The sequence below is a fragment of the Nematolebias whitei genome, chromosome 9, assembly GCF_014905685.2.
Source record: "Nematolebias whitei isolate Nwh7 chromosome 9, NemWhi1, whole genome shotgun sequence".
NCBI lineage: Eukaryota > Metazoa > Chordata > Actinopteri > Cyprinodontiformes > Rivulidae > Nematolebias > Nematolebias whitei.
Genome location: NC_056506.1, coordinates 46,383,620 through 46,394,873, shown reverse-complemented (window position 1 = coordinate 46,394,873; position 11,254 = coordinate 46,383,620). Strand labels below are relative to the sequence as shown.

At 41.3% G+C, this 11,254-nt stretch overlaps 1 protein-coding gene across 1 annotated transcript in view; it reads right to left on the bottom strand.

The window, feature by feature from the left end:
* LOC119414301 (contactin-associated protein-like 4) overlaps positions 1-11,254 on the bottom strand; it is a 152,921-nt gene that overhangs the window by 74,125 nt on the left and 67,542 nt on the right. Inside the window, exons 3-5 of the mRNA XM_037681396.1 lie at positions 11,037-11,230; positions 6,600-6,747; positions 4,149-4,349 (exon numbers count right to left, since the gene is read on the bottom strand). Of these exons, the coding sequence (XP_037537324.1) occupies positions 4,149-4,349; positions 6,600-6,747; positions 11,037-11,230 (543 nt within the window). The remainder of the gene's footprint in view (positions 1-4,148; positions 4,350-6,599; positions 6,748-11,036; positions 11,231-11,254) is intronic.

Genomic DNA, 11,254 nt, shown 5'->3' with positions numbered 1-11,254 from the left:
CCCCTTTTTTTTTTTTTCTCTGTTTCTTATTTTTTTTTTTTCTCTAAATAAATCTTTTTCCTCCCCCCCCCCCCCCCCCCCCCCCCCCCGTTTGTAAACATTATTTTAAACTTCCTGAAACAACTCTTTAATCAGAACCCTTCATCTCATCTCTTATCTTTCCCTCCTCCTTTTACTGGTCACCTCTCCTGCCTTTGTTCATTCATCAGCCACCTTTCGTTCCTCTGTGACCTCCTGACTGTGGTTCTGTTTAAACTGGAGATTACAGAACATCCCTGAAGGAAAGAACATTTTTAAACAAAGGTTCTGACATTGTGAGATGCCTCTGTGACCTTCAGCTCGAATTGTCTGGATCACCTTTCATCTCCTGTATTTGTGTCACCTTTTTTAAAAATGACCCCCAGCATGTGTGTATATTTTTTTTAAGGCTCTGCTGGTGCAACAAGTGGATCACCTTGAAAAACTGTCCAATTAAGAAGATGAACTGCAGGTTCTTGAAATAAAGAGTTATAGCAAAGACCAGATTAGATTATGGCCATTTATTACAGTTTTAGAGGAAAAAATAGAAGAAATAAACTTTTTTTTGTTGTCAACTAAGACTTTCAGCTCATTCCTCAAAAATAAAACAGTCTGCTTTATCTATTAATGGGATAACTTTTAAAACGTATCTAGAAAATATCTACACCTAATTTTTATTAGTATTTCTGCATGTGTTGTCACCAGAGCAAATCGTCATGGAAATACTTATAACTTTTAAGTAATTTATATTATATAACTTATATACCTTTTAACAGGAATGACAGGGAGATATTTAACATGTTTTAAAATGTAAAAAAATAGAAAGCTTTAGTTTTTTTGCTCTTGAGATTTTTATCACCTGCTGCTGAAAGACAAAGACAAATCATGTTGTTGTCTGTGTCAGCAAAATATCTCATGAACCACTGGACACATTAAAAAAACCTCTTAAAGTAGAAATCATTGTGTTGATGTATACAACTGATTAACCTTTGGAGTCGATCTGATTCAAGATGGCTGCCACAGCCAACTGACTTTAAAAACACCAACATGGCTGTAATCCAGTCAGTTTTAATAAAATAAAATAATTTCCTAAAATTTGATGTTAGGAGCTAAGACTGATCACTAGCATAATCTGGGCAAAGTCCTTTTTTTTATTTTTTTTTTTTTTATTCTTATACTTAGCTATTTGGAGTCAGAGCTGTCTGTTAGTAAAATATCTCATGAACTACTGGATGTATTTTTATGAACTGTACATGGACCATCAACACCTCCCAGTGAATGAAGAAGGCACAGCAGACATGTTCTACGGAGGCTCAGAAAGGCCAAGCTCCCCACGCAGCTCCTCACCAACTTCCACAGACGCACAACAGAGAGCATTCTGGGTAACTGAGGCACGGTTTGGTCCAGCTGAACCTCTGAGAACAGGAAGGACTTGACCCGCATCGTGAAGACTGCACAGAGGGTTGTGGATGCACATCCTCCCAGTCTGGACTCGGTCTTTGCAGGCCAGCAGCACTGACCCCCACCCACCCAGGACACAGATCGTTTGTCCTCCTTCCATCAGGGAAAGATTCCAGACTGTAAAATCAAGAACCACCAGGATGCAGAACAGCTTCTTCCCCAGAGCTGTTGCCTCCATCACCTGATTATTACTTTTTTAACAACTGTCTTATTATTTTATTTTGTGCTGTTTGTCTGGGAGTTACCACTCAAATCTCACTGTACATGTATAAAAACCTCTTGAACTCATTTGGAGTCGACCCAGTTCAAGATGGCTGCCTCTGCCAGTTGACCTTAACACGGAAATGTCAACGCTGCTACTAATTTTACAGACACTGAGCTCAAATTTGTCTGAGTCATTTTCAGCACATTGACTGCTGTCACATCTCACACGTCTCAGTGGTGTTTAGGTCCAACAGTTTATTAAAAAAACTTTTTTGCACCCAAGAACAGGACAGAATGCAGCAATAGGTAGCCTGATTAAAGAAACATTAATGGATTATAAGAAGTATGTCTCCTTGGAAACGAAGCATAAAGGAATCGCAGTGGTTTAAGACTTTTGCACAGTACCGTACAGACCCATAAACCTCGTCAGACACATAAAACCTGCGTACAGACTGAGAGCTGAGCAGCAAGACTTGCAGAGTCTCTCTCCGACACATGCTGCTGTGGACGGGGTCCATCCATCACGACCGTAATGAGACGGGGACGAAGGAGCCAGCAGGGAGCAGGAATTAACCAATCAGCTGCCAGCGCTCGTCCTGGCCGTCACATCAGCCATCAGAACGATCCGACTCACGACTTAAACAGTAAACAGGATCGATGTGTCCAATCATTTTTGTCGGCATTTTTGAAAATAAATTCACAATTTTCTCACGAGTTGTTGCAGAAAACAAATATTGCTGCACAACAATAATTTTATAAACGGACTGAAGTAATCTGACTGTATATTTTATCTCAATTAAACGGCTCTAAAAGTGCATATCAACTAACAACCAGGAGATTTTTAAGCTTTAAAAAGTCACTTTTTCAAGTGATGGATCAGCTGCGCAGGAAGTCCGGCTGCTAACTGGAGCTTCCTGTGGTTTTAAATGGTCCAGTCACCACGGAGAGGCTGGAATGAAACAAGCACACCTGTCGAGCTCGGATCCTCTCCCTGCGTTGCGAATGTGTTTAGATATTGCTGTGCATTGCGTCCACACATGGTGGCTCCTGTTTAAAAATGTTTTCATGCTTTGAGTTTTAATTTATTAATATATATTGATACATTTATTAAGCAGTAACACCGACTGATTTCTTAATTATTGAAGCTGAGAACTGCTTTACTCAGTTGTAGTTGGATTATCACCAGCTGCCACAAATGGTGGGTGAGTATTCATTTGTTTGCCTGTTAGTAAAATATCTCATGAAGTGATGAATTTGACAGCAGGCATGTCTTCTATTTAAACTTTAGAAAATAGATTAATGCATATTAATAGGTTTGACTCCGAGGTCACGCTGTGAAGAGAGAATGACTGTTCTTAAAGAAATATTAACAGAATTGAAAAGCATATCAATCTTTTTGTTACGTAAAGTGCAAATATTTCCCTTTTTTTATAGTTTTGTTCATTTTAGGAGCTTCATGAGTTCTGGTCAGAACTGGGATGGGAGTCAGGCAGGATTTGAACTTAATGTCAAAAGTGGGTTTTATTAATGAGCACCTCATACAGAATATTATACGCCTGTCGACAAAATATTATACAGCAATCTATTACAACGGCCCAGACAAGCAAAGAACTCATAACATTTGACCTTGATTTGTGACCTTGACCTTTGAGCCGGTGGTACAAATGTGTATGAAGTGTCGTTAAATGTTGAGCAAATTTATGGCCAGAAGGTCATACGGTCAGAAGTTGTGGCCTGAAGAACGAAAGACCTTGTTTTAACTTTGACCTTGACCTTGACATTGGAGCTGGGGTGATGAATGTACATGACACTCCGCCTAGTGATGATGTGCATGTTCATTCCAGTTTACGGACGTGCTTGAAGACTGCACCATAACCCGCCTGACTTCACCAGGCGTGTAAAAAGTCGAATTGTAAAAACAGCTCTGCACCTGATTTATGTTGTTCTGCATCAACTTTAATCTAAATCTGCTACAACGGGTCAGTAAAATCTTTGAAAATCAGTTTTAAGAACATGAGAACCTGTTCGTGTCTTAGACACATTTTGATTTTTAAGGGAGCTGAGCCACTTTCATCTACACTCCCACAGATTCAGGCCTCTCAGAGGCATTGTGGGTAAAACTAAAAGCAAAAAAAGCCTAAATTAGCTAAATATACTCCACTGTATGGGTAATCTGTCTCAATGACAACATTTTAGGAAAGACTGGTAACTAAAGCTCAACTTTCAGATAAACTTTTGTTGCACGTTAATAAAAAACGGTTTTAGATGTTTTTATCAACAGTCTGCACAATCGTACAACTCTTATTTATAGTATTTTTCTCAATGATCTTGTGTTGAGAAACTACAGCTGCCATTATAGATTATGTATGAAATATTCCTTCTGACATTCACTCTAGTTTAAGCCATTTTCCCCTCACACGTCTACTACAAGTCACTTTCATGTGTTTGTGTCAGGTGAGTCGTACCTTTGAGCAGCAGCAGCAGCCGTCCTCTCTCTAACTGCAGGCTGAGGCCGAGTCCTTCCTGTCCCTCTGCGTGCAGCAGTGTCCCAGAATTCCTCAGGGTTTTAAACTTCAGGGAGATGACCTGTTTGGACATCCGTCTCGGTCCAGAACCTGGTCTGAACGTCAGCCTGCTGTCACCGTCAAAGCTCACCACATCAGAGGCTGGAAAGATAAAAAGTGCTATAAATTCAAGATGGATTTTATTCGAATACAGAACAGCTTTAACAGTAACCGCCATGCTCCTGTTATCCATTTAATAATCTGTAAAGGGGTTATTTTTCTAAATTAAACCCTGACATGGCTGGTAATTTATGAAGAATGTGACTCGGCAGTGACATGCACCCACTTTGGACAGGTACTCCGCTTGTTACTGGGTCGCAGCAAAAGAGATGACAAATCTGTATTCTGGTTATCACAATATCAAGCAATTTCACTGTCGCTGCCTTCTGCCGGCGGGGGATTTGAGCTGAGGTGATGCAAAGCGTGTAGGTGGTAAAGAATAGGATTTTTTTTTTTAAGCAGCAGCAGCTGAGCTCAGCATCTGATTCCTTTTCAGCTGTTCGACTAATTTCTCTCCTTTTTAATGAAGTTGGCAAGTCTTTGACCTCACTTAGCTTGCAGTAATGTGCTTATTGCACTGTACAGCAGGTTTCCTGCTGATTACTGAACAGCAGGCTGAAGCTCTGAATTTCTGAGTCATCCTTTGTGCAAGCCCTTCCTTCAGTCTCTTTTATGTACAACCCAACATGCTAATTAAGCTCCAAATTATGTGCGAGGGTGGGGGTTATTATAGTTATTATAAGCCCCAGACTTAAAATGCTCACTGCCTACTTTTGGCTGACAGTTTGGGCATAGCAACACAACCAGCTAATAAGCTGTTAGTTTACTTGTGTGTCAAGAAAGTACCACGACAAAACCACTCCGTTCTGCTGTCAGGACCTTTTACTACCTTTTACATTTTTGAACAACAATGTGTGGTTTATATGATTGCAACCAGGAGCCAGGTTATAAAGAGGGATTTCAGGAAATGGCTGAGGTGCTCGAGGACGGTGAGCTGGGTAAACATCCTCTATATGTGGCTGAAAGTCGGCACGAGGTCAGTCTTCCCCTTGTTTCTGTCTCCATAACATCACTTTGAGCTGACTCCTTGGCAGCTGGCAGAGCCACATCATCTCTGTGAGGGAACTTCAGCTTCAGCTCTGGGCTCTAGTGGCACAAAGCTGCTTCACTTCTACACGAGTGGAAGATTCACAGCAGAGCAGCTGAAGTTTTAGCTCCATAATGAATCGACACCATTTATGTTATAAAATACGAGAATAAGTCAGAAAGATAAAAACCTAAACCAATATTTGTTTATATATTGTTATATCTGTGATGCGATGTGATGTGGCTGGATGGGTCTGCTGGATAAACGGTTACCGTAATTTCCAGACTATTGAGCACACCAGAATATAAGCTGCGCCCACTAAATTAAAAATAAATAAAAAAGCACATAGGCCACACTTGTCTATAAGCCGTGGCCCACAGGTGTCCACGTTGTAATACGAGATATTTACACAAATATTTTTTAAACTATTAATTAAATACATACCTGTAACATACACAAATACATACAGTAATAAAAAAAAATTAAAAAAAATACAGTAGCCTCCCAGGAAGTCACTGATTGCTATCTTCATCTTCCTCCTGTGCACTTCTTGTTGCTAGTCATCGAAGCCTACCACTGAGCTTGAAGTGTCATTTTACACACTTATTTTGAGTGGCTGTGCTGCACGATGGGGGGGGGGGGGGGGAGAATGAACAATGAAACCAATAAAACCAAATTGGTCCGGTGATCTGTTTGGTAATTTAATTGGTCATATTATTATTTTTTAAACCTTTATTTATACAGGTAGTCTCATTGAGTCACGAGGACCCACCCCTCAAGAGAGGCGTTCATTGGGCAGCTATGTGGGTGCCCGGGTGGGATGAGGCTAAATGTTTTGGCTGCATGAAGCTCGTTAGCTCATCAAAAAAATAAAAAATTTAATTAAATTAAAAAAATTCGATGAATTGGCTGCAGCATTGTATAAACCGTGGTGTTCAAAGTGTGTGAAAAAAGTAGCAGCTTATAATCCGGAAATTACGGTACTTATCTGACCAAAGGAGATCAGGTCTAAAATGTACTGAGTTTAATAAACAAGTCTTTGCTGGAGACAAAAAAAATCAAAACATCATAATTATTAAAAACTACATACCCAGAAGATAACTAGAATTCATTCTGACAAATTGTTTGAATTGGAAACCATTAAAAAGGACAAAATGACCTGAAAACAGAATTATTTGTGTGAAAATAATTCAAACAGGTCATCGGGTCGATCTATCACTGATGATCGTATGAAGTCAAGTCCAAGTGAAGAAGAGGATGCTCACAGTAAGGACATCCGTAGGCCTCCAGTCGGAGTCCGATCCGCCCGCTGGGGTTCCAGTCCAGAGGAAGGAGGCGGAGGAACCGAGCCACCGCAGGCTGCTGCAGTTTGTACTGAACCACACTGTCTGCGTTAGTGTTACCTGGAAAAGACTGAACACACACACATGCACGCACACATGCACGCAGATATATCAATTGCTCAGTGTTGTCAAAAGTTCCTAAAAAGTGGGGCTGAGATGGTGTAGAGGTAGGGCAGCCGACTTGGGACCAGAAAGTCGCAGGCTCAACTCCCCGCCATGCCACATGCTGTGGTGTCCCTGAGCAAGACATCCAATCTCTAACTGCTCCCTGGGCATCTAGGATATGAGCGGGGGCTCACCCTTAGCTATTACTACTTCAAATTTTAGCTGAATATCTTCAAAACACTAAATTAAAGGCACTTCTGTGTTTGCTAAGGCTGACGAGCCCAGCTTCATGGTGGCAGGAAATCAAAATGAATTCCACGTATGAAAACCTGAACAAGCATTTAAAGCTGAGCAAGGCTTTGAGATGACACTAACACGATCGACTCCTTTTAATGAGCATCACCTTACTGTATCAAATACTTCCTGTGAAGTTGTGTCCATTTTTAACAGAGGATCTTTATTGGAACGACACAAACGCAGTTGGGAACTGAATACTTTAAGATAAGCAGAAATAACATTTTAGTTTTTAACCTTACACATACATTTTTTAAAAATGTAGGCGTTTTATTTATTTATTTATTTATTAATAGAAACATTTTAATGAAAGTCCAACCCAAGTCAGATGTTTAACTCTAACCAGCAGGATCTTTGGCTCAACATACAAAGAAAACATAAAATATAAAAGTGGGACTAAATAAAAGGGACGACTTCACACGTTGGCATAAAAAGATGGAAATGGACGGTAGAGAAAAAATAAAAAGGATGAAGTGATGCAGGAAAAAAGTGCCTCTGTCAGGGCTCCCTCGCATCTTCAGCCCTCCTGGTGGCACAAGACAAACCGATGAAGGTGGAAGACAATAAAAGAAGGATTGCAGAAGCATCTTCCAATGGAAGAAAGACACAAAAAGAAATCTCAAACCAGAGACATATCGTCTCCTCTGGTGTTCAGTCCACTCTGCTGACATCTGAAGCCCAGTTGGTATGCGTTGTGGTTGATCCAGCAGCTCTGGATCATAACTTTTTCTTATTTATTTCTTTTTTTTCTGCTGACACTCTCTAAGCCCGGCTGACTCACTCAAGTTAAGACACACTTTGGAAAGTGGCAGAATTTATGTATAGCCTCAGATCAACATGTTTTTAAGCTGGATCCTCGCTCAGCACTCAGATTAGCTGGATTCCCTCCACATGAGGAAATTGCCTCAGTTGGGCCACTAATAAAAAAAAATAATTAAAAAAACTAACAAATGTGACTTCAACCGAGGTTCATGTGCACGCTCAAACTGGGGGAAAATAGTTTGGTTGCTTTTTTTTTTACTTAAACTTGAGGACTCTGGAGAAGGCAGGAACAAAACTCAACACATTACAAGCACCCCAGTGTTCGGCTGCAACATCAGAACTACTTAGTATTCGTGTGCCTGGATATTAAACCATGCACTGAAGCTACAGAGAGAAACATACAAGTCCAACACGACACCTTTGCAGTGAAAATACCCCGAAGAGTTGGAGCTGCAGATGCAAAGTGAGGCTGCGCTGCCTCCGAGGTCCAGCTGGCCTTTTTCCACATTAATCAGAATTATTGAGATCAGCTGAACTTGTTCTCTCTACAAATACAGTGTCGTATACACTCACCCAAACAGAAACTAGAAGGACTGGTGTGGCACTGACTGTCAGATTAAATCTATGTAAATATTTCTGCTGCTTGGACTGAACAAAACCTGCCTTTGGTTGAGTAAACCCATTTCACCTGGTTTATTAAGATAAACCACCAGTGATCTGTGGTGTTACCCTTCCTGTAGCAGAAATCCATCAGAGGATTATCAGTTTGAAATATCGAACTCTTCAAGGGGAGATGATGTAACATGAGTGAAGGTGGGTGTTTCAGAGAAACCTCTGGTTGGAACAAATAAATTATGTTCAAGTTGTTCACACGAGCAAGTGGATTGAATCCACTGATTGGTAAATGATAGGGAAACTGGATTTATACTGCAGGTTTATTATTTTTATTTACATACACACTGAAAATATGATTTTAGTTGGAGTGTCCTCCCCACTTCAGTCAAGGGTGAGGTTCTGCCTCAAGTGGAGGAGTTCACATATCTCTGGGTTTTGTTCACGAGTGAGGGAAGAATGGAGCGTGAGATTGACAGACGGATTGGTGCAACATCTGCAGTATTGCAGACTCTGTGCCGGTCCATTGTGGTGAAGAGGCAGCTGAGCTATAAGGCGAAGCTCTCTGTTTACCGGTCGGTCTAAATTCCTATCCTCACCTATGGTCATGAACTCTGGGAAAAGACTGAAAGAACGAGATCGGGGATACAGGAGGTTGAAAAGAGTTTCCTCTGCAGGGTAGATAGGGTGATAAGTTCAGTTATCAGGAGAGACTCTGAGTAGAACCGCTGCTCCTCCACATCGAGAGGAGCCAGTTGAGGTGGTTCAGGCATGTTTTTAAGTCTTGTTTAAAAACACACTTTTATTCCCTGGCTTTTGACACTGCGTGAGTTGATTTGAACTTATCTGTATAGATCCAACTAATGACAGCCATTTAGTTATTCTATTTATCTATTTGGATCTACAGTGAGTGTTTTATCCCGTGTCCTTTGCTTGTTTGTTTTTGCTGCACTTTGGTTGGCCTTGTTGCTCTTTTAAGTGATTTATAAATAAAATGGTATGGCACGTCTGACTGGGAGGAGACCCAAGGAAAGACCCAGGACACGATGGAGAGACTCTGTCTCTCGGTTGGCCTGGGGACATCTTGGAGTCCTCTCAGAAGAGCTGGAAGAGGTGGCTGTGGAAAGAGATGTCTGGACCTCCCTGCTCAAGCTCCCAAGACCTGACTTCAGAACAAGCAGAAGATAATGGATGGAGGGATGGGTGGGTGGATGGATGTATGTAAGGGTGGTTGGATGGATACCATACCAGATTTATTTATAGAACACTTTAAATACCCACAGGATGGATGGATGGATTGATGGATGTATGGCCAGATTGACAGATGTGTGGATGGATGGATGGATGGGTGGGTGAACGGACAGATGGATGGACGGATAGCGAATAGGTGGATGGATAGATTGGTGGATAGGTGGATGGATGGATGGATGGACAGACAAATGGATGGGTAGATTGGTGGATGGCTGGATGGATGGGTGGATGGATGGTGGATGAATGGGTGGATAGACAGATGGATGGAGTCCTCCCACAGACACTTTGGCAAAACCAGAATTAAACCAGCAACTCTCAGCCAAGCACTTTTCCTTCTTGAGCCACAGCCACCCTGATTGTGTGTTCAGAAAAATAAATCTAACTTAAAAAAAAAAAATTATTTGTTGGTAAATTTGTCTTTTCATCAGATCCTTTTAACACGCAGGAGAATTGGGGCCCTGCTGTCACATCTCGTGCATGTCAGTCTCTTTATGTCATCGCCACAGTTTTGATGAGACCCCAGCATGCTGCTGCTCCATACACATGTTCCACGCTTCAACTCCAGATGTGAATTTAAAGCAGGAAGGAACATGGTCTTTGCTTCGTTAATCTAATCCCAATCTGCAGCCGTGGTGGAGAATAAATACAGCAGATGTCAAAGTGTGAAGTGATGAAGAGTCAGATGAACCTGAGCTGAAGGGAAAAGTGCATTTGAACGTAACATTTGGTTTAATGTCTGAAGGTCTTAAACTGCTTCTAATATAGATGGTTTAGGTCTATAAGTTATATTTCATAAATATTTTCAATATGCATGTTGTTTGTACATTATATATAAACAAATTGGAAAGTTTCCAGTTCTGTTTGTTTTCCTCTTTTATTTCCTACTCTGTCTTTACAAAATCAAAAGGAGAAGAAATAAAGTTATAATTTCATGTTTTGTCAAGTTCGTTTCTGGAACCTCCATGGCACTAAAACCTTTCTGAACTGAACGGAGCTAAACGAACGACAAGAGGAACAAACGAGAAAAACAAAATAAAACGAAAAGGGCTGCGTCTGTTTGTGATGTGCAGAAAATGTTTAGTCAGCAAACTGAGCAGAGCTCCAGCGCCGGCTGATACGTTACAAATTTAAAGATGAGCCTTAGATTAGCTGTGCAGGATACACGGAGCAACGTTGCCTCTCTTGTAAATTACACTAAACACAACACGTTTATTGATCTTAAAGGGGAAGTAAAATGAAAACCAAGCCATAAAGATGAAGGGAAAACAAGAATAGGTTTTTAAAATGGCGGTGATGTGATGCAGTTTAAAACCTGAGTATAAAGTGTGGACTCACCCTGATGCTGTCCTCCTGTCTGTACTGTTTCCAGTTGTGTCCCGTGTCGCTGAACACCAGCAGGTAAGACGTCAGCCAATCAGAGCTGCCGTAGCGGCCCTGTGTGGCGACGGCAGTGATCCTAGTCCGCTCACCCAAGTCCACCTGCAGCCACTGATACCTGTCGGAGGCGAGAGGAGACCAGCCTCCAGCTCCTGCAGGGGGGGGGGGGGGGGGGG